The sequence below is a fragment of the Saccopteryx leptura genome, chromosome 5 (assembly GCF_036850995.1).
Source record: "Saccopteryx leptura isolate mSacLep1 chromosome 5, mSacLep1_pri_phased_curated, whole genome shotgun sequence".
Taxonomy (NCBI): domain Eukaryota; kingdom Metazoa; phylum Chordata; class Mammalia; order Chiroptera; family Emballonuridae; genus Saccopteryx; species Saccopteryx leptura.
Window position 1 is genome coordinate 91,102,463 of NC_089507.1, and position 26,902 is coordinate 91,129,364.

Consider the following 26,902-nt stretch of genomic DNA (forward strand, 5'->3'; position numbering starts at 1 on the left):
ACTCCCATATGTGCCTTGACCAGGTAAGCCCAGGGTTTCAAACTGGCGACCTCAGCATTTCCAGGTCGACGCTTTATCCACTGCGCCACCACAGGTCAGGCCCAGCTTGTTTTTTTTTTTTTAATGGCTTTATGGTGACAACTCAGTTTTTTAAGGTCTGAGAGCTTTTGTGTCTGTCAGTAAGCTCATCAGCTATCTGTTTTTATTGATATTCAGTGCAATCAATTCTGTTTCAAGGCCTAGTTTTTCTTAAACCTTTAAGCTCAATGCATAAATCTTTTATTTATTATTTCAAAGTGTAAATGTTAGAAACACATTTTCTTTGATCATTGTTTAACTTCTGTCTTTAACAGATTACCTAAACAGATTATATTACAACCCATATGTAAACTTAAGTGTTTCCTTAATTTTTAAACCATATTTACACATTTAGTACATAATATTCTTAACCACTTCAAATTTGTAGTCTGGCCAACATACCAATCTAGCAGCAAAGAGTTTCTGTGCCCTTCAACTAGAACTCATGACTGTGCTATCAGAGAGCCTTAGGTCAGAACTGCTGTGGGAGACATGTCATGCGAGTCACACTTGAACCTATTCTTATAGCCTTAAATATGTCACATGCCCCTTTTCCTTTCTTTAAACCATAACCTCTGATAGAAATTACTTAGGTTTTACATCTAGTAAGATCTAAATTTCTACTTAATTTGATACTGTACCCTTCTTATGTGTTATGTACTTGTCTCAGTTTTATAGTAATAGTATCAAAACACAATATTTTACAATATTAACCATAATTTAATTAATACTCTGTCCTTGGATATTATTCTATTTTAAATTTTCAAACATGCTTACAGAAATATTTTTTGTGCATCCTTATTTCCTTTGGGTAACTCACAAAATAGAGTAACTGGGTGCCATTACCCCACTATTAGTTATGTAACGTAGTCTAATACCTACTGGTGCAAACCTTCGACTAATGCTCCTGTCTGCTTCCTGCTGAAGCTGTGAATCATTTTGTCAAGTTAAGGAATTGAACCTATTGGAATTATTAAGAGAATATGACTAATGTATTAATATGGTAATATCAACCCTTTATGGTATAATGGAGGTAATAGAAATAAAATGTAGTAACAAAATGATGTTTTCTTGTAATTTGACCCAAATAAAAGCTTCTAATGGTCTCTTAGGGGTGAAAAGAGGGCAGCAGTTATCTTTTTTTCACTGGATATTAGGACATAATATTATATGGTTAAAATTGTGATGTTGGCATCGAAAGAACGTAGCTATATATACTCTGTTTCTATTATTGAAACTTTCCCATAATTCATGTGGATTTGGATTTTATCAAATGCCTTTTGATTTCATGCAAGATGGTCATATCTTTTCTTTTTACATATATTTGTATTTTATTACAATCATTTACTAATTTGAAACCTCCTTTCCATTTCTGGAATAAATCATACCTAGTTCTAAAAATAATACTAGCAAAACCATATCCGTGTACTAAAAGTTTCAGAGTTTTGCATTCGCCTTCAAAAGGAAGATCAGCCTGTAGAAATCTTCAACCTTTAACCATTGTCCAGGTTACTCAGTGAGAGGACGTGGAAAGCTCTTTGTACGCATTGTGCTCTGACATAGCGCCCTAAACAAGTGAGCTAAGGGCATTCCATCCATGGAGAGGAACTGTTGTGGCTTTTCTCACTTCCCCAAATATTTACTGGCATGGAAAGATCGCCATAGGGATGAGTATGTTGTAACCATCATCTTGATGACAAACATTGCGGCCCAACTTTGGTTGACACGTTGTGTTTTATATATTTAATCTTCTTAATGAAATCCCAAGGAAAATATCGATCCATCTGCTAATGACGACAAATGGGCTTTGCACTCGCAGAGAGCTCTTACTCCCAGGAGCACAAAGCTCTTCTTGATTAATTATTTCAGTCATCCTCACAGTTGTGCCATGAGGTGAGTGGATGAGCACTTTTTCTTTAAAATAAAAAGGTGCCCTGCTGTGTAGCTCTGTTGGTTAGAGTGTCATCCTAAAATACTGAGGTTGTGGGTTCTATCCCTAGTCAGGGCACATACAGAAATCGAGATGCTTCTGTCTGTTCTTCTGTTCTACATTCCGTGTTCTAGAACTGGGTTGCTACCTTACGAAGACCATCTGGATGTCAGTTGGTGGACGTGGGTATTAAAGTGGAGTAGTGAGGTCAGAGGAGACTGAGATGGTAGTTTGGCAGGATGCTATAAGTGGTACAGCCTAGAGTTGGTACAAAGAGAGAGGTAAGGGCTGGGTTAGTGCTTTGGTAGCTCCGTTGGAAATAGTAGCCCATGGTGTTGAAGGCTTCTTTATGACACTGTCTTACCCAGGTATCTCTCCCGTATACTTACTCTTCCCACAGCATTGGGCCAGGTCGCTACAGAGATTCTGTGAACCCCGTTTTACAGAGAGGAACACTGCTTTCTCATCCTACCCTAATGGACTAGTAGCTGGGGGTCGAGAGAATGTGAGATGTCAGAAATTTTTATTAATGCCCCTCAGCTGGTCTCCATCCTTCTGTGACCCCATTTCTCTGCGGGGCTAGCTTTCCTCTTGCTTTGCTGCCTCAGAAATGGACAGCGCCTCACTTTGGACACATCTTGTCAGGGCACAGGGACACAAGCAAAGCTGTTTTTATCTAGCGGTCACCCTACCCTCCTTTTACAACATGCCATTCTGGCTTCTCGGACGGTTTGGACACTGCAGTTCTGTCTCTTCAGACTGTGCTCTCTCTGATGAATGTTCCAGGTCGGTGTCATTTTGTTGGGTTTTTTTTTTTTAAACGCCTGGTAATTGCCCCCGCATACCATCCCTGGGGCATTTAGGTGCACGGTAAACACTTGTGGTCGCTCTCTGTGCCACCCACAGCTGTCAACAAATAGTGCCTGTACATATTAACTGTGTCATTTTAACAACTTTCTTTTTCTTTCATTAAATAAAGGCTTAACTGTCACCGCGTGGAGTTTTTCTCCCTCATTTCCCCCCTGAAGTTACCCTGAAAGAGAGGCCTTTAAAAGTGCAAAGGGTTATGCTTAAACTGTGCAGTGTACTCAGGCTGGGGACTAATTACAAGGTCTGAAAACCTCTTTAGGTGGCTGGGTTCTGTAGGACGACTAAAATACTGCTTTCCTAAATTGAGAACAGCTGAGGCCGCGTTGCTCATGAGTATAAAGAGCTGGTGCCGGTGCTGCGTGTGCGGAGAAGTCTTTGCTCTTTGGGGACCTGTGGAGCCTCAGTTAAAGGCACCCTTTCCTCCCCAAGGTCGTGGTGGGTAAGTGCCCCAGCTGATGCTCTGGGTGCTTCTTTCTGTTGTGTTTCCAGAAACTGCAGTGGCTGCATCAGAATGTTACTAATTGACCATGTCAGTTACAGTAAATTACTTTATCCTTGAAGAAACAAGTAGAGTTTGCTACTGCAATGAGACAGAGCTAAGGCTTTGTGTATCTAAGGCTTTGTGTTATTTTGAAGGTTGTCAACTCTCCCTGTGTATGGTGTGCATCTCTGAATAATAAAAGGATAAACTGAGACAGTGCTATTTAGTTCTTGAATATGTTCTGAAGGGTGGTCACCTTAAAAGATTCCAAAAGTTGACTGTTTTGATAAATGCAGAGGGTAACAATTACTCCATGCATGTCATCAACTCATCACGGTTTTCTATCCTTTAAGGTTCATAGAAAAGATGTGGCCTTAGGAAGGAATGATGTTATCTGGGAAGGGTCTAGCTTATTATGACTTCATGGTTAGCAACAGTTAATAGTGTCTGATGAAGCGTTTACAGTATTGGGGCCTGACTTCTACTTAAAGAAATTTAAAAGGAATTGATTATTAAAAACGTTCCTCTTGATACTAACATCAGCTCAAAAAGAGAAGAATTCCAAGATAAAACAATTCCATATTTTCTAAATAAACTCAGCAGCATTAACTGTGTTCTGACAATATATTTATAAAGCAAATGGCTTTGGTATTTGTTTCCTTATTTTGATAATGTTTTGTTGTGGATGGTTGGCAGTTGGACTGGCACGAGTTCTGAACCTAGTTTTGTTTTGTTCTTACAGGTGGGATAGGAAGATCTTTCGGGAAAAGACCATCAGCTTGCGTTCCTGGAGGCAGTAAGCGTTACAGCGGAGAGCTGCATGGGAGGAGAAGGAACCAGGTGGCTCCTTCCCACGTTTCGGACCAGGAAACAGAATCAACTGAGGAGTCCATGTTGATCTTGGAAATAAAAGGATTAAAAACTGTTTCTACAAAAAACTTTGCCACCTTCTTTTTAATCTGAAGAGTAGGGAACAATGGATATCATAGAGACAGCAAAACTTGAAGAACATATGGAAAATCAAACCAATGATCCAGCAAACCAGTACACAAGACCAGCTGAGCCTGTTGAAGAAGAAAACAAAAATGGCAGTAGTAAACCCAAGAGCTTGTCCAATGGGTTGCGAAAGGGCACCAAAAAGTACCCAGACTATATCCAAATTGCTATGCCCACTGACTCGAGGAACAAGTTTCCCCTCGAATGGTGGAAAACGGGCATCGCTTTTGTGTATGCTCTTTTCAACCTCGTCTTGACGACCGTCATGATCACAGTGGTACACGAGAGGGTCCCTCCCAAGGAGCTCAGCCCTCCACTCCCAGACAAGTTTTTTGATTACATTGATCGGGTGACATGGGCATTTTCTGTATCAGAAATAAATGGGATTATATTAGTTGGATTGTGGATCACCCAGTGGCTGTTTCTGAGATACAAGTAAGTGGATCTAACTTGTTTTGGGGGATTTGCCATTAGTTTGTATGTACGTGAGTAAATGTGTACTTGAAATTATCTTTCTTGGTATTAGCTCATAAATTAAGTCTTATTGAAGCATTCAATGAAAGGAAGCAATAGAAAGATCTACCACATTGGATAAATCCAGTCACTATTCAAATATGCATTTATTGAGCAATTCTGGTGGGTGATTCAGAGTTTCTGAATTTAAGGTGCAGTTAGTTCCGATTTCAAGCAGCTTGGTGCGATGGTATTCCTATGATAAATCAGGAGTCCTGGAGAGTAATAATGTTCACTTCATCACGCTGGTGTTATTTCAGGCTCTTGACAGGTGGGGAAAAGGGTAGGCTGGGGAGCTTTTTTCTCCTTACTCACAGTGTGATGACTGTATTAGTCTGTAGACGTTAGCATGCTTTGAGGTTTGCTTCTATTCAGGAGTTCTCAAATTTTACATTACTTTTCCTTTTGCCTATTGGCAAATCAGTCACAAGAATCTGTTTAAGAAACTGAGTTTAGAAATAGGTCTGTGTGGTTTTGGCTTTAGGTTTCTAAAGTAAACGTACCGTCTGGTTTCTCCAGGGCATCACAAAGGAGCTCTTAGTTCACTGGTTTCAGTCTCCCTGTTTGGAAATAGCAGGAATCAGGAAGTATGAGGCCAGGTACTTTTGCTTTGAAGACTCTTAAAAATAGGACGTAGCTCTGAAGTGGTTATTTTTGCTTTTCTGTTAATTCTGTAAAAAATAGAGCCCCTTTGCTTCCTTCTCATATCATTCAGGTGTTTGTTCTCCACTAAGATTCTAGTAATTAAATCACTAAAATAGAAGTTTAAGTAAAACACTGGCCACAGACTTAGGCTTTTGAAAGTGTAATGTAGACTGACTTAGTTGATACAATTCAAAAATTCAGAGTTCACCAGGCTTTCAATATTAACACTGCAAGATTATTTTTAGAAGAAGGAATTTATGCTCTATTGTTCTTTCAGTTGGTTATTGCTTTGAAATTAGAAGAATTCAATTTATCTTTGCTAAAATGTCCCCTACATGCAAGTTTGCAGTTTTGAAAACTTATTCTACAAACATTCCTAAGCATTTTCCTTAACGTATCTCTCTTAATATATTTCTTTAATATGGGTGAGTAAATAGCTATCAGTTTTTCTTTTACTTAGTAGAACTTTTTGCTGCTAAAGTTCTCAGTGATGGCATACTTTTACTAAAAGTAAACTATATATTTGTTGAATATTAGCGTTTTTCTTTTTAGTATCTAGAATTGATTCTGAATATAAAGAGGGACTGCCTGGGCCAAAGATGTTTGCTTTTCCATCTAATTTAGAGCCAATTTTTATTCATGTATGTGTGGAAAGAGAAAATTTCCAACTTTCAACCTCAAGTACAATCTCAATTTGTTTGAATTCTCACCTGAGAGTTGATGACTGCCTCGCCATTACTACTTTAGATTTTGCCATTTCAAAACTTGTGGTCACATGCCAGTCCACATATTTCAGTGATATCTACTATTTTGGTCACAATCCATCATCAAAAACTTGTTGGTAAAAAAACAAACTTGTTGGTAAAATCACATTAATTTCCCTTTTCACTTTTGAGACAGAATTAGAGCTTATATTTTAGTAACTAGCGCAGTAGATTTATAACCTGTTTTGAAGACGCCAGCTGAATAGGGCATCTCTCTTTCTGTCTCTCAAAAGCACCTTCAAAGCTATTGGGAAAAGTCAGTAGTAGCTTTTTTTTTTTTTTTTTTTTTGCGAGATAAAGGAAGGAAGAGAAATGAGAAGCATCAACTCATAATTGTGTCACTTGTGTTGTTCATTGATTGCTTCTCATACATGCCCTGAGCAGGGGGCTCAAGCCGAGCCAGTGACCTTGTGCTCAAGCCAGTGACCATGAGATCATGTCAGCGATCCCTCACTTAAGCCCGATGAACCCATGTTCAAGCTGGCAGCCTTCGGGTTTTGAACCAGAGACGTCAGCGTCCCATGTCGACACGCTATCCACTGTGCCACCAGCAGTCAGGCAGTAGTACCTCTTTTTCTAAATAAGGCTGCAGAGTACATGTTTCACCTTCTTAGTTAATTTTCTGTACAGTAGAACTCAGAATACTGGAATGAATATAATTCCTGTTTATTACTTTGTCTTGTCTAACACGTGGAGCACAATTCAGAACTCTTTGGGGGCCTGGGGTCGAATCAGAAGGTGAGTTGTTTTTCACTTGTCCAAATGGAGAGACTCCGCACTGTTTATCAGCGGTTCCTTTTCGGGGCTAGAAAAGGCAGAACCTGAACCACAGGCCTTTGAAAGAAGAGCCTTGCAATAAATACATACTTTCATCAGCTAGTAGAGGTGGCATGTCTCTCTACTTTGACCCCAGAAACCCTGGAATATTCTTAAAATAGCTATTGGAAATAGGCATTTAAAATTATATTTGTACATGATTCTTGAAATTTGAAGAGTCTCTGGCTGTTACCCGAATTAGACGCTGACACGTGTCAGACCACAGTTCTTGTAGAAAACTTAAAATATGTCTGTTTTTCCAGAAGTCTTTGACCACTACTAGTTTTGGAAGTTTGAGAGCTCTGAAAATGGAGACCTGGAATAATACAGTATATGTACCAGGGAGGTTACAGCTAGTAATTCTAAGGGCTTCATGGATCCCACCCATCTCTTCATCCCCAGAGCTCAGAGTGTAGACCCACCCCCTGACTACACAACAAAAAAGGAGCTGTCATCTTCAGCTGGGAATGAGGATGCTCAGAGCCCTGATGTCCTGTCAGGTGCCCTGAGCAGTGGTGCAGACGGGCAGAACACTTCCCTTTGGAGGACAGGTTGCTCTGCTCAGGGTCCGCCGCTGGGAACCACTGCCATCGATTGGGGACACGGGTGGTGTAGGACAGGGACTAATGTTAGTCAAGACAACTAACTTGTGGGTGAGGTTTTGGGGGTTTTCAGTTCATTTTTCTTTTTGCCTTTTTTTGTTCAAGATTGAATAAAATAAGGGTAAAATAATAGTTTATAACTTCACTATTAGATATTCTTAAATGTATCAGGATACTCTGAACATCTTCAGAATACTCTGTGAAAATGTACAATCATAGACAATATAGTGCGTGCCTAGGTTGTCGAAATACTTTTGGAGGGTCCCCAAATAAACCTTACTTATTATGTAATTTAGGTTAAGTGAGCCATCCGATTTCCCTGTGTGTCCAATTATGTGGCATCAACTTAGCTCATTAGTTAATTCCTCTGTGACCATGTGTTGCTTATACCTTTGATATATTCTCAAGAGAGGGTTTTATTAATGCACTGAGTTGACTGAAAATGTAGAGAGGCTCATTGAATTCTGTTGCAGATAGTGGCTTTTTAGGAAAGATGGTTTCCTGGGACTCTCGGTCTGTTTTAACTCCTCCACTGCTATTGACTCACTCCTCTTGAGCCCCACCCCCTCATTGCAATATGTGAAGACCCCAGTGCAGCCTCTCCATGGGACCGTAGGGATGGACTCAGAAACAGCCTGTGACACTGGTCTGTTAAAGCCGTTCTGTGTTATATTCTATTCTGTCGAACACGCATTTACGTAGCATTAGGAACAGAAACAACCAGTAAACTTGTTTTTCCCCACCCCATCATTCCTCTAGGTCAATAGTGGGGCGCAGATTCTTTTTTATCATTGGAACTTTATACCTGTATCGCTGCATTACCATGTACGTCACCACTCTGCCGGTGCCTGGGATGCACTTCCAGTGTGCTCCAAAGGTAAGCGCCTCTGGTGACCGTTCAGAGGAGACAACAAAACAGTTATTGAACATCTGCTCTCTGTTACACACTCTTCAATACACTTCCACGTGTCAACTGAAATCTAGCATATTTTCTGGTTTTCTTTAGATTTGGGGGAAAGAAATTAAAATGTGTTCATAAAATGTATGTCTTTGTGCATATAATTCTCATTTTCTGCTCACTGGAAGCTGTCCTGGGGACTTGGACTCTGCTGTTCTACCTTCCTTGTTAGTCACTCACCCATTCATTCTACAAGCATTGCGCTCCTGTTGTGTCCCAGGCGCTGCGGTAACAGCAATGACTAAACAAGTTCCTCTCCTAGAGCTTGTGTTCTGTGGAGGGATGACAACTGATAAAGAAATGTACAACGTGTCACATGGTGATAAGCCAGGTGGCTATCAGATGAACAAGAAGGTTGAGTAAGAGTGAAAGGGACTGTGGGGGTAGGTACTGTCTTATAGAGAGGTCAGAAAGGCTTCTTGAATAAGAAAGCATTTGGGAAGAAATCAAGATGAGGGAGTGAGCCACGTGGACAGGCTGAGAGCTCCAGGCCAAGGAGATAGCTCGGTCATGGTGCGTTCAAGAGAGCAGGGAGGCCCGGGTTTCTGGTAGAATTATGTAGCTCAAGGTGATACAGTCAGAGCTCCCATAGGGCTTTGCGGCCATTATAGGAACTTGAACCTGATGGTGAGTGAGTGAGTGAGGAAGAAGTGAGAAGTTCAGTTTGGGACACATTTTGAAGGTAAGGCCAACAGGATATCCTAATAAGTTGGATATGGGTTTAAGAGAAGGAAGTCAATCAAGTAAGACCCCAGAGTTTTTAGCAATTGGAAACATAGAGTGGCCTTTCCCTGACACAGTGTGAAGATAGATACTGAAACTGTCTTAAGCAGGATTTACAGCTTCTCCAGGGAGAGTCATTTCTCGAGAGAGCTGTTAATCATCTTGGACCCCAGTGTACCCTGTTTTATAAAAAAGGAAACTTACAAATCCTGTGCTTTCTGGACAAAGGAATGAAGTCTAACATCATATTTCACTGAACACTAAGCAGATGTCTAAGGTGGAGGGAAAAATAGAGTTGGTCAGAAGAAGTCAACAGTCTCTCTCACCAAATATAGGTATGGTTTGGAGAAGCTGTAATTTTCCAAAGCCATCAAAGCAGAAAGTGTCTGTAATTAAAACAGTGTACATATTGAATTAAACACTGGCTGATTTTTGGTAAAGCTAAATTAAGGCATGGGAGAAGTTCAGAAACACAATAAACACTTCTACAGGGTTATTGCAATGTGTTAAATGGAATAATGGCCACAGGAAAAAAAGGCAAGCCCATCCTAGTAATGGATGAGGTTTGCAGGGATGAACTGCTATGATTACAGAAAGAAAGTATCCTCCATAGAGCTGCAATTTTCGGAAGCCACATTAGTAAACATACCCTGGGTAACCTAGCTACAAATACAGTGGAAGCTCCCGTTGCATCCTTACTAATCAGTTCCCATGTTCAGTCGTCAGGCCCTCTTCCTGAATGTAATAAGGCTGTAGGTACCTGACCTGTGATTCTGTGTAACAAACACAATCACTCTGTTCAATAGAAGTGATGTGGTATTATAGAACAGGAGACTGAATTGCATTCTAAATGCAGTTCAACTGCTGGCTTTGCGTGCTTCTTGGACTTTGTGGTTACAGACTATTAGATAATCTACCTGTCTCCTTGGTTGCTCAGGCTTTGTAGAATGCCCTTCATGACTACAAGCAGTGACAGAACTGTGTATATTGAAACCAGTAGCTTGGGAAGATGTCAGATCTATTCACTGATGTCTGACATAACTTGCTACTCACTTGACGTGATCACCATGGGGACAATCACAGTGACAGGTCCCTTAGTGAAGTCCTTAACTTTCACTCTTCCAGCTGCCTTCCCCTTATCTGTCCTCTGGTTTCCCTTAAGTCGTCTGCTTCAACCCACCAACCTAAGCTTTTGTTTGCAGTCACAAAAATCTGTGCTCTGAAAAGTGTGTTTAAGTAAGTTGCACTTGAGATTTTATGTCATTTTTCCACATACAAGAACGTTGGGCTGACATAGATGCATAGTTCTTCTCTGAGAAAGGTTTTCTGTCACCCTGGCCATAAATGTTCAACGGACTTCTCTTCATTGAAGGGAGGTTTCTGGTTTGGCAGTAGACAAGTTGAGCTCTCTTGTACTTTTTTTTTTTTTTTTTTAAGAAACTGGTATCTGGTGGTCACAGTGTGAGGAACCTTAGGAACAATGAGCCCTATCTTTTTGGCTGTTAGGATGATGCTTTTCCTCTTAGCTTCCTACATCTTCAATTCTGTGTCCAATAATTGGATAGAATGGTGTCTGAAAAATGAGGAAATGAATAGGAACTAGAGTCTTAAGTGGTGTGTGATTGGGGCCCCAGTGAACTAGAATAGAACTCTACCCTCCCCCCATTTGCTAGTAATTTCTACATTCTCTCTCCTTTCTTATACGGAGCATGATCTGATATCTCAGGAGAGCAGTGGCAAGACTGAGAAGTCAAGGACTGAGGACAGACAGAGCAAGGAGAAAGCACGCCCCCTGTCTGTAGAGGTGTGCTGGGTCAGGTGCACGCAGGGAGCTCCGCTCACCAGCACTGCTGGAGGGAGGGGAGAAGAGAAAACTCGGGCTCATTTTAGCTCCTCATTTGTTTATGCCTTTGGATCCCTCTAACCACAAGTAAAGGGACGGATGGCTTTCAGTGTTTCTACCCTTAGAAAATTGAAGTGTTGCGTTAGGATGAGTGGATTAAAAATTATTATGGTTTTGAAATAAAAAAATAGCGTGTCCTTTTAAACTGAGAACACAGTGGCTGGGCGGAGTGTATGCATCTTTTTATTTGATTGCAGTGTTGACAGCAGTCTGTGCCAACTGCCTGACAGACTCCTGCAGGGCCCTGATTCAGCTGATAGAGCACGTGGCTGGAGTCCATCCTCCACATCAAGGCATGGCACATTATTTCACGTGGTTTGCAGGATGTCTTTCCTGAGCTGCACTTGAAATGAGTCTTGTAACTCTGTCAACAGCCCTTACCGTCCTCAGGAATGGACCCATTACCGCCTCTTGAGCCTGTCTCTTCAAGGCAGGATCAGCTGTTACTTGGCATGTTTGCTGTGAGGACTGTCAACTCTTGATAAAAACACACAAGTTCTGGCCCTGGCCTGTTGGCTCAGCGGTAGAGCGTCGGCCTGGCGTGCGGGGGACCCGGGTTCGATTCCCAGCCAGGGCACATAGGAGAAGCGCCCATTTGCTTCTCCACCCCCACCCCCTCCTTCCTCTCTGTCTCTCTCTTCCCCTCCCGCAGCCAAGGCTCCATTGGAGCAAAGATGGCCCGGGCGCTGGGGATGGCTCCTTGGCCTCTGCCCCAGGCGCTAGAGTGGCTCTGGTCGCGGCAGAGCGACGCCCCGGAGGGGCAGAGCATCGCCCCCTGGTGGGCAGAGCGTCACCCCTGGTGGGCGTGCTGGGTGGATCCCAGTCGGGCGCATGCGGGAGTCTGTCTGACTGTCTCTCCCCGTTTCCAGCTTCAGAAAAATACAAAAAAAAACCCCAAAAAACAAAAAAACAAAAACACAAGTTCTCTTGGTTTTTGTCATCTGAGTTTGCCCTAAGCAAACTATTTATGTATTTATTTATGTACTTATTTATTTATTTGTTTTTGAGAGAAAGAGGAAGGGAGAGAAGGCTTGAGAGAGAGAAAGCATCAATTCATCGTGCCACTTTGCTGTGCACCCATTGATTGCTTCTCACATTTGCCCTGACCGGGGCTTGAACCAGCTACCTCAGGTTGAGCTGGCACCCTCGGGGTTGAGCCCTGACTGGGGCTCAAATACATGACCTTGGGGTCAGGCCAGCACCCTCAGGAAATGAGGCAGTGCCCTCAGGACATGAGCTGGTGCCCACAATGATCTGAGACCCAATCAGCGACCTCAGTGCTCCAAGACAACAGGCAGGGCTGCCCTGAGCCAACTTTTGAAAAGAGGTTGTTTCTTCAAAACCTTCCGTTTCTCACCCTGCCCTGTAACCCTGGTTGGCGTCATTTTCTGCTGGAGAGCCTGTTCTCAGCTGCTGACCGATCACAGTGTGTTTGCTTTTCCACAAAGGTCACCTGAAGATTGGAGGGCTTTCCAGATTCATAGATGTGTATTATCAGGAAAGTTTCAGGTGCCCTACTGTGGATGTTTTAGGAAAGGACTCCTTCCCAAATTCCTCACTGTACTGGACAGGATGGATCTCCATGTGCTTTGGAGGCTACCTTAATTTCTCCACCCCGAGACTCTTCCCAGCCATCACGAACACACCTACTCCCCTTTGCCACCATACATCCACCTGGACAACACAGTACCTGTCTTTAAACAGTCTAACCACCACCATGGCTGAACTGGCCCTGCAGCAGGGCCCAGATGCCTGGAAGGGTCAGCATGAGTATAAAGGGCAGCATGCCATACAGCTACCTCCAGGGTCCCGATGAATAGTCATTAGTGGTCTTTCTATGCTTCTCTTCTCATGTGTTCTGTTACATCGTATTTCTGAGGATCATTCTTTAATTTTCTAAGCATAGTCAGTTATTCCAGATAGACTGTGCCTCCTCCACATGGCCTCCCAACATGTCAGTATTCCGGTTTTCCTTGCCTACCATATTGACCAACTCAGTCCACTACTCCTTCCTATAGGCTTAAGTTTTAATGCAATATATATTTTTGACTATTGCCTCAAACTTCTGCCGGCCCATCACTGTTTCCCATTTCATCATGGTGGCTTCTGGAGCCTTGTCCCAGGGAGCTCTTTCCTGGTTATTTCTTTGGTGGATGTTTTTTCCTGATTGGAGCTACTCATTTCTGAAGCTGCCAGTACGTTGCTAATCCATTCTTTCCGAACTTACTTAAAGTATTTAATGTGTTGCAGCTTCCCTTTTTAACTGTAAGTGTTTGATCAACTGTTAATACAGCTAGACACACACTTCAGGCGGCCCACTTAACACAGGGTCTGAACACACTGTATAATGTTAGTAATGTGGTGTGCAGCAGAATCAAATATTAACCATCTGAAACCCTGGCTGCCCCCTGCAAAGGGGAAAGGACGGAGCTTTGATCTTCCTTTTTAGCACATAGCTGTGGTGAGGTCATTTGTTATTAATATTTTTAAAAGCTTTGCCCAAGGACACAACATCACTAAAACATTATTAGCAACATATTGAATAATTTAAAACGTGTTGCTAAAACTGGCCAATATAATGAATAAAACCCAGTTTGAGGAACTTCCCCTTAGGATTCTTTTTGACTGTTTAAGTTAAAAAGAAAAAAATCACTACCTGGTGACCTTTCTAAGTGTCATACGAATCGGGCTAAAACCTGGTTTTATCAACTTGTAAATCCTCTTCCTGCTCTCCTCCTGTCCCTCAGCTCAACGGAGACTCTCAGGCGAAAGTGCAGCGGATCCTGCGCTTGATTTCCGGTGGAGGACTGTCCATCACTGGGTCACATATTCTGTGTGGAGACTTTCTCTTCAGCGGTCATACAGTTGTGTTGACACTTACTTATTTGTTCATCAAAGAATGTAAGTAATAACTTATTCCTACTTGATTGATTGTTCTAATGGGAGGGATTCCCAGGCCCTGAAACTGATGAAAGCCCTTATTCTATTGGAACTGATAGGAGAGAGAGAGAGAGAGAGAGAGAGAGAGAGAGAGAAAGTTTTCAGTCATTCCAACGAGTCATATGTGATTTAAACACTGAAGGCTTAAAATGTGGCCCTGGCTTCTAACGTTTTACATGCCTCCAAAATGTCTCCCTTAGTGCTTCTCAAGGTGTGAAAAGCCTTTTAATATTGGAACCAAGAAGAACAAGTGTTGATTGCAAAGAGAACCAGCATCACCAAAGCCAAATGTAATTAACTTTGCAGGGAAACGTCCCTTGTATATGAAACTTTCATTCCATCATGCCAAATGATTCTGTTACTGTTTTTCCCTTTTCCTTTTTAAAACCCTTCCCTGTCCCACCTTATTCTGATTTCATCATTTCTGACTGATTTGTATAGTTTTAGAGGCATCTTCATGGAACACTTTGCCTGTACCGGCCATTTTCTTCATCAGAAGCAGCCTGGGGGCAGAAAGAGGAGATACCGTTCCTATTTCTACACCGCGTCCCCATTGCACAGATCCTTGTGCATCTCCGCAACTTCAGTGGCTGGAATAATGTCCTGCTTGTTGTGGGCTGTGTTTGCTTTGGGTTGCTTAGCAGATCCCATTCTTAAACCTTTCTGAGGTATCGTGCATTTAGACCCGTGGTCTCAGAGTCCCTGTGAAATCATGATGCTTCCCCTCCATTTCTGCAAAGCTGGTCAGTGATAACCTTCATCTTTACTTCCAAGATCCCCCATGCCAGTGTTTTCCAGAGGTTTCTCAGCTCTCTGCACTTCCTAAGCATATGGTAAAGGAGGTCCTTGAGACCAGCAGAGGGCGGCCTTCCCTCTCGGCCCTCCTTCCTCTTCCCTCCTGTCTTGGTCTGTCACTGATCCCAACATGTTTGGCCTCATCTAATGGCAGTGTGGACCTGAAGGTTTCTCTTCCAGTGGTGGAGAAGTGAACTCTTGCCCCATAGCTTACCTGGAGTGATAGGCTTAAGTTCTGCTTTATGGACAATATGACAAAGTGTTGGATGCTCTGTAGTAGATGAAGTCACATCTCTCTTTTTTCTTTGTGAGAATTCTGAATTGCTTTCTCTGTAAGTGCTACATAGGAACTTAGAGTAGGGAAAGTAGGGTGTTAAGTGTGTGGCATTCACCACACTGACTTTAACGTGAGGGAGGGCCTTCTGCACCTCTCCCCTTATTTCTAGTCTCATGCTCTCTGGGAGGTCGTGGTGGGAGGAATTCACGTCTGTCCCTGCACCAGTATCAGAAGATAGTCTCTTCCTTACATTTTAGTTACTGCATTTCTAATACCTGGTTATTGGCTCTGAGGGGCAGGTGGACTGATGGGTTATATATGGCTCTGACTCAAGCTTTTGCCAAGAAAATTTCCATCTATTTGTATGTGAGACCAATCATTTTTCAGTCTAGAGGGGCATTTGAGTTAAAGGATCTTCTCTAATCTGAAGATCATAAAAAGCTTATAGCAGATGAGGATGAGGGTGGGGAGGAGGCACATGTTAAGAGTGAATCCACTGTGGGTTGAAAACCATAAAGTCATGAAGAGAAAACACTTCAGGGAACCTAGAGTTTTATAAAATAACTGAAGACCACATGATATTAACAGTAATAGAGAGACATAGTACTTCCTCTGTCTCAGGCACCCTTCTAACATCTTGATGTAGATTAAATTTAATTCTACAAACTCCCCATGAGGGAAGCACGTTTTATCTCGTTTTTCTGCTTGATTTCTTTTTATTTACTGATTTGAGAGGGAGGATAGAGAAAAAAGGGGGAAGAGCGGGAAGCATCAACTCATAGTACATCTTATAGTTGCCTCTTGTATGTGCCTTGACCCAGCAAGCCCAGGGTTTCGAACTGGCGACCTCAGCATTCCAGGTCAATGATTTACCCATTGCGCCACCACAGGCCAGGCAGGCTTTTCTCATTTTTTCAGAGGAAACTTAAGCGTAGAGAAAGTGAGTGACCTAACTGTGGTCCCCAGTTAATAATTGGAGGATTATTCAAACTCAAGCAGGTTGACTCCAGAGGTTATGCTATTAATTTCTCTGCTCTGTTTAGAATTTTTAGAAGTTCAACATCTGATTTTATAGAATTAGTAAAGAATATCTGAGTATATTGCTCATTATTGTTCTTTCTTTTACCATAGAACAGTCAATAGCAGGACAACTTATGGATAATTTTTATACCTTAATGCAGGCTATGCAGTATGTAGAGACATTTCCACCCAAGAGAGGATTTTCGCTTGAGGTGTTTTTTATTTTTATTTTATTTTATTTATTTAATGAATTAATTTATTTTTTCCAGGGACAGAGAGAGTCAGAGAGAGGGATAGATAGGGACAGACAGACAGGAACGGAGAGAGATGAGAAGCATCAATCATCAGTTTTTCGTTGGGACACCTTAGTTGTTAATTGATTGCTTTCTCATATGTGCCTTGACCACGGCCTTCAGCAGACCGAATAACCCCTTAGTCAAGCCAGCAACCTGGGGTCCAAGCTGGTGAGCTTTTGCTCAAACCAGATGAGCCCGTGCTCAAGATGGCGACCTCGGGGTCTCAAACCTGGGTTCTCCGCATCCCAGTCCAATGCTCTATCTACTGCACCACTGCCTGGTCAGGCGCTTGAGGTGTTTTTTAAATTGTGTGAGCTTACATACAAGGAAAGAATTGCAATCTGCCTTTTCCATTCTTTGATGAGGACTAAAATGGCAAATCTGTATGTTTAATACAGCTTGAGTCTAAAGACAGTTCTTTACATAGACAGGACATTCCGTATTCATGCTCATTTCCTGTGCAGTTAGAAAACAGTCCCTTTCTAAATTACACCATCTGTTCTTGTTCCGAGTAAGTAGTGGTTCCAGTGGTTCTTCAAACAGTCTGCTTCTAGAATTAGATACACCATTTTCATATGTGTTTTGTTCTCCTGCCTTTTGACAGTTTGGGCATTCTCCTTGTTTGCCCTGTTGTCATGAGAAGATTTGAATTGAGTCATGTCGTCATGAGAGCAGAAGAAAACGTGGGCCAGGACCACTTTCAGCTTAACAGCTTCACACAGTTGTACAGATACTATCACTGAGGCCTAGGCCTCTTACAAAATTAGCCTGAAGATACCAGCCTACCTCTTAGTACATATGTTTTGCTGGTTGAGAAAACTTATTTAACCTTGCTCCCACGCAAAGTTCATTGTCTGTATTATTCAATGACATCTAGGCTAGGATCCCACATGGACAGTGGAGTTATTAAATTATTTTTATTATCAACTTTCAGTTTGACGTGATCCCTCTGGGTAACATGAGAGAGCACAGGGGTAACCATCTTGCCATTTCTGTTTGCCATCACAGTAGTTTATATTAAATCTCTTCTTTGGGTGAGCCAGTGTTCCCTATTAATAAGCAGTGGTCCCAGTGTGCTAGCATAACAGAGGATACATTTACAGGGGAGAGCAGCACTCGAGTTCCCAGCTTCCCAACAACCTCACTTTCCATTCCGTGGGCGGTAAAATGCCCGTCAGGCCACCTCCTCACTCCTTAACTACTTTGGCTTCGCTTCTTATGGACAAACAGACACAAGATAGTTCTGGTTTACTCAGACACTTACAACTTTTCAGGTAGATGCCAGACGACATAATGAGCAAAGGAAGCAGATGTGAGATTAGGGAGGAGAGCAACATGGTGCTAGAGAATGCATACTTAGTGAAAGCTCCAGATTTTTAAGTGTTAGGCTCCGAATGTTCAAAATTGAACAAATCAGAAAAGTTATGGAACTGCATCTGGCCCCCAGGCTATAAGAGGAAGGCCGCTCCCAGCTTTGAAGTTCTAGAATCATACGAGTTACCTGCCAGGACTTAGTAGCAGGATGAACCAAATGAGGAATACTGAGTTGCACATTCAAAATTAGAAAGTCAGACTTTCAAATGCAAGTACTTGAGACCAAAAGAGCAACAGCTACTTTATCAAAAAAATATTGTTCATTTGAATGTCCCTGATTTGGTGTTTCACCCGAAGTTCTGGAAATGGAGCCTTATGTCAACCATTCTTCCACACTTGAACATAAATATCACTGTAACTGTAATCACAAATAGGAAATAAATTTCAGCTTATTAGATTATTAACTTTGTGAGCTAATAAAGTTTTAAAATAGAAAAAAGGAAACAGTAAAAAGAGAAGTTAATGGACATGACCTTCAGCTCCATTTATGCGTGTTGTTAACGTGTGTGGGAATGCAGTCGCGTGTCCAGTCGTGTTTAACCTGATGAGTGTGCTGGTTCTCTAGCTGATCAAGGTGCTGAACTTCTCAGTGAATGGGGAAGAACCCTAAACTCTGCATAGGGAGTGTTTTATAGTTGCTATTGGTAGTTAACAGTATAAAACTGCCGAGAATCAAAATACTGCTAGCCACAATGGTGTTTTTTCTGCTGTTGGAGAAATCGATGTAAGTTTCTGTAAGACCCGTAATTATTACTTCTGCTTTCTCATCCCTCCACCCTATTTTCACTGACAACTACCTTTTCCTCTGACCCCTACTATTTTTCTTCCAGTGGATCCCCAATGTGAGCCAGTCTAGCCAACCTAATAAGACAAAATTCTGTTCGTTTCCTTATCAGACAGCTTAGCAGGGGGCAGGGCCTGGAGTTCCAGTGCTTCCAGCCTCCCCAGAGGGCGACTCTTACCCCTGCTACCAGTGGCACCCCCTCTTTCTACCTACGCAAATCCTGGGCTCTTCACAGTGACCCATTTTGGGGCTGTTAGTTTCCTCCCATTGGTTGTTGACTTTAGATTATTCTAATTAAGGTCTCTAGGATAGACTAATCATCAAGCATCTCTGCGAATCTTGCTAACTCTAGTTTTCTCCTGCCCAGATTCGCCTCGGCACTTCTGGTGGTATCACTTAGTCTGCTGGCTGCTGAGTGCGGCCGGCATCATCTGCATCCTTGTCGCCCATGAGCACTACACTGTTGACGTGATTGTTGCTTACTACATCACAACACGGCTGTTTTGGTGGTACCATTCAATGGCCAATGAAAAGGTGAGAGCAGGGAAGTCATCCCTGTATAATTTATTTTCTTTAAATGCAGGGAGGCTGTGAAGCCAGTAGCCAAAGCCACCATCACAGCTGCCTGGCCCATGCAGGTTCGAATTTGATTCGGACAGACAGTAATGGAACAACAAAGCCAAGAACTGGTGGGCCATCATCTTTATCCTAGCTTGCACCTGTGGGCAAGAAATAACACAGTGGGAAAACACTTCCCTTTCCATTCAGGGCTCCCAAAGCCACTGACTTATCTGAGTTTCCTAGAATCAAAGGTTTCTAGCTCACCAGACTTATTCACCTCTGTTCCCCATCTCTTTCTCCCTACACAAACTCTGCACAAACTGGCTTCTCTTTCAGCACTCTGCCATCTTGGCTGCTTCTCCTCTTCTCCATGTGGCCTTTCTCTGCTCTCCTCTCTAGTTCTAATCTCAAGAACCGAGAGAGAGCAAGCTCCCAGTCTGCCCCATTTTATAGTGTAGAAATCAAAACCTTTAATACAATATACAAACAAGGAAGTCTCTGATACAAAGTCACTTAGGGTGGGAAAGAATGTCTTAAAACAAAGCCTTAAGCTATAAAGACCCTGCCTGCTTACAGCCTGTCCCCCACACCCAATGCAGACTATAAGCGAGCAAACCTATGTATCATATTTACAAACTTATTTGACCAACAGAGGCCTTTTTATACAGTGGGGTTTTAGGTAGCTTAATGGGAATAACTGCTGTTGCTACCCAAGTGTGTGGTCAGGTCAGTCACTTTTTAAACTTGCGGTATATCCATTGTTAATTTCTTAAAGAATGTCACAAATACAAATGGCATTTAAGGATAAAAATATATGACTATAGAGCATAATGTTTTACTAATTTAATTTATATGAGAATTAAAGAAGTATATATGGTAAATTAAAGTTTAGGAACCTTCTCTGCAGAAGCATTTTGGTGCAGTTAGGTAGGACCCTCCTTGCCTTCAGAAAACTTAATTTTGAGAACAAGATGGCAACTATTTTTGAAAGGCAGGTAAAATAACTCCTGAATAACTGGATTTAATACATCTTTCAGTGATGCTGTGCTCTCTGGCTTTCCTTCCTGTTCTTATTTCTTCTGAATCCTGTTTCCAGATGAACTTTGTTGTTTTTGTTGTTCATAGTAGCTGTATTTCAAATGAACTTTTTAAATTCTCCCACTGGTTCTGAAAGAACTAGCTCAAGTGCCACCTCTTCTGGGAAGCCTCCCTGAACTAGCTCAAGTGCCACCTCTTCTGGGAAGCCTCCCTGAACTAGCTCAAGTGCCACCTCTTCTGGGAAGCCTCCCTGAACTAGCTCAAGTGCCACCTCTTCTGGGAAGCCTCCCTGAACTAGCTCAAGTGCCACCTCTTCTGGGAAGCCTCCCTGAACTAGCTCAAGTGCCACCTCTTCTGGGAAGCCTCCCTGAACTAGCTCAAGTGCCACCTCCTCTGGGAAGCCTCCCTGAACTAGCTCAAGTGCCACGTCCTCTGGGAAGCCTCCCTGAACTAGCTCAAGTGCCACCTCTTCTGCGGAGCCTCCCTGCTTCTAGCCTGGAACGATTCCTCCCCATGTCTTTGCGTTCCTGTCCTTGCTGTAATAGAGTTAGTCTGGATGCCATGACACTTATCTTGGGGTAGTCTGTGTAATGCCGGTGGCTGAGGCCAAGCAGGTTCCCATTGGATTTGGGTAGACGGTAGAGAAACTGTGGAGCCGGAAAGGGTTGGGCCACTCCATTTAATAAATTCTCACAACGGCAGACAAGCACACAGGCAGGGGAATCCTCTTCTCAGGCAAACAAACAGCAAGAATGGCCCCTCACAGTGGCGGGCAGGCGATCTGCGCATCCACAGTTCCCCATGTTTCTCGAGCGCAAACAGCCATAGCCTGATGTGTAGGCCATACACAGGGGGTGCTGCTCTGCACCCAGGCTTCAGCCAGGCAGTGTGCCTGCAGCGGCAGCCCCCCGAGCAAGCCTGACACCGCTGCCCACATCTTGCCATACTGTCTGATGCGTATAATGTTTGGAGAATTTGTGAGTGACTGAAATGTGTCCTTCCCCAAGGATCTAAATCCAGTTCTCATTTAGTGGTGTATTAAAAAATGCCCTGTGGATTTGTCTTTTAACTCTACTTCCTGTTTTGTAGTCTCCTATTTCCATCTTCCATTTAGTTATCTGCTGACAACACTGAACCAGAAATTTCCTCTTTCCTCTTAAATATGCTCAGCCTTGTGAGTGCTGTTTCCACTCTTCCATCTTCCTCCACCGGAGGTCTGACCACTCACACTTCCTGAAAGTTGCTCCTCCTACATAACTGCCACATGCCTTTCCAGGTCTCCATTGTCACTGGAATTGCAGGCAGGTTTGCATAAGCCCCAGAGGGGACAGAACGAGGCACCTGTGGAGGGGCGGGACCAGGTCACTTCAGGGTTAGGGAAAAGCAAGACACTTCCTGCCTTGTGAGGTGGATTCTGCTGCTGTCCCTGCTAAGTTACAGCGGGTGACAGTTTACTTACGGGGGAAGAATTCAGAATGCAAATCATGAAAAATAGGTCTCACTTTATTTTCCCCCTACCTTTTACAGAACCTGAAGGTCTCTTCACAGACTAATTTCTTGTCTCGTGCATGGTGGTTCCCCATCTTTTATTTTTTTGAGAAAAACGTACAAGGCTCAATTCCTTGCTGCTTCTCCTGGCCACTCTCCTGGCCTCCTGGCTGCTTTAAGTCGTCATGCAAAAAGTATTCGCGGGTTCAGAAGACGGGTGAAGACAATGAGAAATCCACCTGAGGAGCGCAGAGAAGGCTGATGTCAGCTCTGACACCAAAAGCGGTATCACTGTAACCAAAGGTATAGTTTTGTGTTTTTTTATTTTTGGAGAACTGACTGGTAAATGAAGAAGTGGACCAAATTTTGTGTAAATGATTAGAAAGTTGAACAAAGTATTGCCCTGTGACTGGTTTTTTAATTCATCCTGAGAAAGTTCTAGTCTCCTGTGGCTCTTCACGCGTTGGTGACACGCCCCCGCCTGGGATTTGACTACCGAGCTTGTTCAAGGAGTGCCAAAGAACACACTGCGCCTTCCCTTCATCTTTCTCCACCAAAGGGCTTTTCCAGAATTGTTTTTTTTCTCCAAGGTCAGAAGAATTTGTTCATGTTTTAAATAAACTATCTGGACAGACATAGCTAATGTATAAATAGAATAACCTAAGACTGGAGAGTGGATTTTAGCACTAGGGCTGTTAGTGGGCGGAAGACCCAGGGGTTGTGAGTCCACTCGGGGTGAATTTATTTCTACCCCGTCACGGGGGAAGGTCAGCGTGGGGACTGGGAACATGCACTGCTGCTACCACCGAATGCACTATGTATCACTTTTACTTTATTTTTTAAAACTGGTACTTTTATTTTAAAAATGAAAGAAACGTGATCTAAGTAAACGTGGAAGTATTTGACACACCCTGCAGATTTTACTTGTGTGTAAATATTTAATTTTAAGATTCCTATGACAGACAGACAGGAAACACGGGGCTGTTCCTGCTCACAGGGGTCCTTGTTTGCACACTTCCCTGCTGTCTGCCTGGCAAACTTGCACCTGTAGCCCCAGAGCAGGCTGGAAACGTGCGAGCTGACGCTCCCGCCACCTAGGGAACAAGCCTGCTTTTCCCTCCCAGGTCCTGCCCTGTGTCAGATCTGTTTTAGAAGCTGCTAATTGGAACGGGGAAATACAATTGATCACATTTCACTGAAATCCATTTCTTTCTCGTTAGTCTGCTTTAAGGAAAAACCAAGATGGCGTCCAAAAGTTTAATGCATCCTTGCCTTTTTGCAAGAGACCCAACTTCTTATAAACCGAATGTGTGTAGGGAGGCGTAAGGATACAGCCTAGAACCGAGTCATTTTACTTTGACCCTGAGGTTCTACCACGGTGCTGCACTATAATCCGAATTGGAATTGGGGTGTTAGACAATTACAGCTAGTCAATAAAGGAGGCTCATAATTTCTGAAGTTCTTTCAGGTGATACAAAAAAAAAAAAAAGATGGACTTGATCAGATTTAACGCTGTCAGAGTTAGTGTTTAATACTGTTGGATCTTGTGGATGGTTCTTGCTTTATTTCTTAAGACTTCTAGTAACCTTAGAAGAAGATTTAAGGTTACAGAATCATCAACACAGAGAGCAGAGAGGCCAACTGGGGTGGATTTTGATATTGAATGTAACAATTTCCCTCTGCTTAGAATGAAAAAAAAAACAACCCCTAAACTTATCATTATGAAATAGCCTTGATTTTATATACAAAATTGACCTTTACCTTCCTTGAGAGAAGCACAACACACACTTCAGTGTGTTCAGAAGCACGGTCATCCTTTGCTGAAACTCAGTGTGTTTTCAGTAGAGCTCTTGCTCTGTGTAATAGAAGAATCACTAAGGAGAGGCAGTTGTATTCAAACCCAGGAAGAAAGATGCTCTAATCTGGTTATTTAAAACAAATGAAAAAGAAGCTTTCCCCATGTTTATTATTAAACCAATAAAAAGCATACCTACATCTTACCTGATGTGTTCAGCCATAGTTTTACATAACTTTCACTTATTAACTATTGACACTTGTGATAGAACAAGGTGTTCTGCTTGAAAGCACTGATTTTGGATTCCTGCTGTCTGATTGTGAGGAAAAACATCTGACACTGAAGCCTGGGTTTGGCTCTCCTAACACTGGGATTTTGAGCCTCTAATTTAAGTAAACAACCTGGTATACCTTACAGCCTTATCCACTACATTTTGGATAACCCACTTTTCTTCAAATCGAATTAGGAAATGTATTTCACCTTTTTCAGTGATGGTGCATTGATTGTTAGAGACCCTTGAAACAGTAAACCTTGCATTTTAGTCAAGTAATCTAGTTTTTGTTTTTGTTTTAAATAATGCCATCACCTTTTAAAGAACCTTAAAAACATCTCTGACCCCACGTGTGGACACTGCTGCTCCCATGTTCTTTAGAGTCTATGTCATAGCTCTCTAATACATGTGTGGAAGCATGTGATATCAAAATAAGGGCTAGGGGGAAATGTCAAAGTTTCAAAATCAGAAATAAAGGGAAATATAGTACAAGCTTATGTACATTTATTTAGAAAAGCAAACGAGGTTTAACCCAACATACTGCTTTGGAATATAAAACATAAATCACTAGACTTATTGTGGGAATCATTTTGCAGTATATAGAAATAGCAAATCATCATGTGTACACCTGACACTAATATAATGTAATATGTTGATTATATCAATTAAAATGTTTTTTTTTATCTTGCCTTTGAAACAATAAAGTTTTGGAGTTTGTTTTCCTTGCTAATCAATATACAACAGCTTATTGATTATTCTTGGTTTTGTAAACTATTACTTCTGTTTGAAGATTTCTTATTCTAATTAGGTCCTCTGTTTTGTATCTACAACATATTTCCTATAAATTGTACCAGTTTTTTTCCTAAATTCTTTGAAATGGGAATGAATTCCTCTCAGATTCTATTTTTTGAACTCCTCCACTAGCTCTAAGAATATTCTTCCCCAATTTCACTGGAAGTGATTTCGAATTTTGAATTTACTGGCATCTTGGGAAACAAGTTTTGCTGTGGAAGGAAGGCTGTTCAGAGTGAGGGCGAGTCTCTATTCTGGTTTATGGATGATGACTTTGCATCAGGTTTTTTGCTGTATACCAGCGCCCCCTTGTGGAAATATGTTATATGACTTGGAACACAAAGGCCACTTTTTAAAGTGTATTTTCAAGATTTTAAAAGACATATTATTTTGCCAATAATCTGAAAGTATAGTGCAAAAGGAATTATTGTAAAGATATTTTAAGCCTTTCCCAAAGGGAAAATGTACTTCTATCACAGGGAGTTGCAACTCTAATCTTTTATCTATTTGGTCAAAGAAAATTTACAGACCATTTTTACCTCTCACCATCACAATCATTAATGTCTCCCTTTATAACTACCGATACTGTTTACTTTGAAACACCAAGTTGGCTGCATTTTTTTACATGCTAGAACTCATGTAGTTTTTTTCATTGAAGTTCACATCTTGTTTCTTGAATATTTTGAACATTTCTTTTAAAATTCTTTTTTATTGTTATTGTTTTGTACTGTAAAATTGATTAAAAATTTTAGCTGGTCTTAACACACTCCTGTAGTGTAAGGAAGTGTAAGAAGGAATTTCTTAATAAATGAATTTGCATATTTAAATCAAGCATATTAAAAGTAATATGCCATGTGTTGAAGGCTTTTCTTTTTGTATGTATAAAGATTCCTGGTATTTTTTTATGTCATTGTGTTGTAATAATTTAACTCATTTGACTTGCTAAAAATATTTTGTCTATTAAGTGCTCTTGACTTCAATACCTAAATAGTGAAAATCATGTCAAAGGTACCCAAAGATAAGTTTTTATACAGATACACACCTTATAAATTGTTGTTTATTTTATTATTCATTAATCTATGCTGTGTTCTAAATGAATCATTAATGAGAATAGTTCATTATTCTGGAATTATTTAAAATTGTCCTTTAAAAGAAAAAGAAACTATAAATATAAGCTAATCTCATTGCCAAGTTGGGATTCATTATTTAATTTACCTCCTATGCAAATGATTAATGCTGCAAAATGTATGGTTATATTGCGGTATATTCACAAAAGAAATACTATGCGGTTTGAGAGGTAGCCAATTGCATTCTTTCAGAAATTTACTGTACTGTTTCAGCGTGTTAAGTGCCTTGTTGTAAAGTAAAATTTTAAGCCTAGAATGCATTATTTTCCTGACATATATTTTCATTATTATATATACTGTATGTTATTGTAATAGTTTTATTAAATACTTACGTTTTAATCAAAAGTGTAAATTTCGGAAGCTCTTTTCTTCTACCCACCTGTATACCTTAATCATTGGTCTGTCATATGGGATTTAGATTCAGGGTTTTTTTTATAAAAAGAGGAAATCATCTTTGTTTAGAAGTATGTTTTCCATGCTTGTGCTTTTGTTTGTATAAAAACATTTCAGGAGGAATTTAGGGGTGTGACTATAGTTTGTACTTCAAAATGTTTTACATTTACATTTTAAGTGCCTAATTGTTAGTTAAAATTAATTTATGTTTTTATTCTGAAGAAACTATATGTACTTGGTTTCTAATTTCTTTGGCTTTGCTTAAAAAAAAAAAAAAGACTGTAGTTTTTATTTACCCAATAAACCACCGTGGCATCAACAGTCTTTTCAAAATCGATAGTACTGCTTTCAATTAAAAAAAAAAAATGTTTTCTTTAGAGATTAAAAAATTTTATTTAGTATTAAGTACTTATTAAAACCACAAGTGGCTTGTTTCAGGCACTATTTTTAAAATAAGCTGATAATCTTCAATTATTGGAACTGTAAATAAACTGAGTATTATTTTTCCTGTTCTTGGACTTATGGTGAAAAAGTCATTCATAATAATATAAGGTCATTCATGGAGAAGAGAAAAGTTACCCAGTCCACAATTCTGATTCTCATTGTTCAAAGTGACAAAATCATGAATCCTTCAAGGACCACAGTCCTTTCTGTCAGTGCTGAAAGAAATGT

General features: G+C 41.3%; 1 protein-coding gene across 3 annotated transcripts in view; it reads left to right on the forward strand.

Moving 5' to 3' along the window:
• Positions 1–26,182, forward strand: part of SGMS2 (sphingomyelin synthase 2) — a 90,516-nt gene extending 64,334 nt beyond the window's left edge. For all 3 annotated transcript variants that reach the window (XM_066384737.1, XM_066384736.1, XM_066384739.1), the window contains 5 exons: positions 4,102–4,790; positions 8,455–8,572; positions 14,027–14,180; positions 19,133–19,299; positions 21,892–26,182. In XM_066384737.1, coding sequence (XP_066240834.1) covers positions 4,336–4,790; positions 8,455–8,572; positions 14,027–14,180; positions 19,133–19,299; positions 21,892–22,095 — 1,098 coding nt within the window. In that variant the 5' untranslated portion in view covers positions 4,102–4,335 and the 3' untranslated portion in view covers positions 22,096–26,182. The remainder of the gene's footprint in view (positions 1–4,101; positions 4,791–8,454; positions 8,573–14,026; positions 14,181–19,132; positions 19,300–21,891) is intronic.
• Positions 26,183–26,902: the final 720 nt, after the last annotated feature.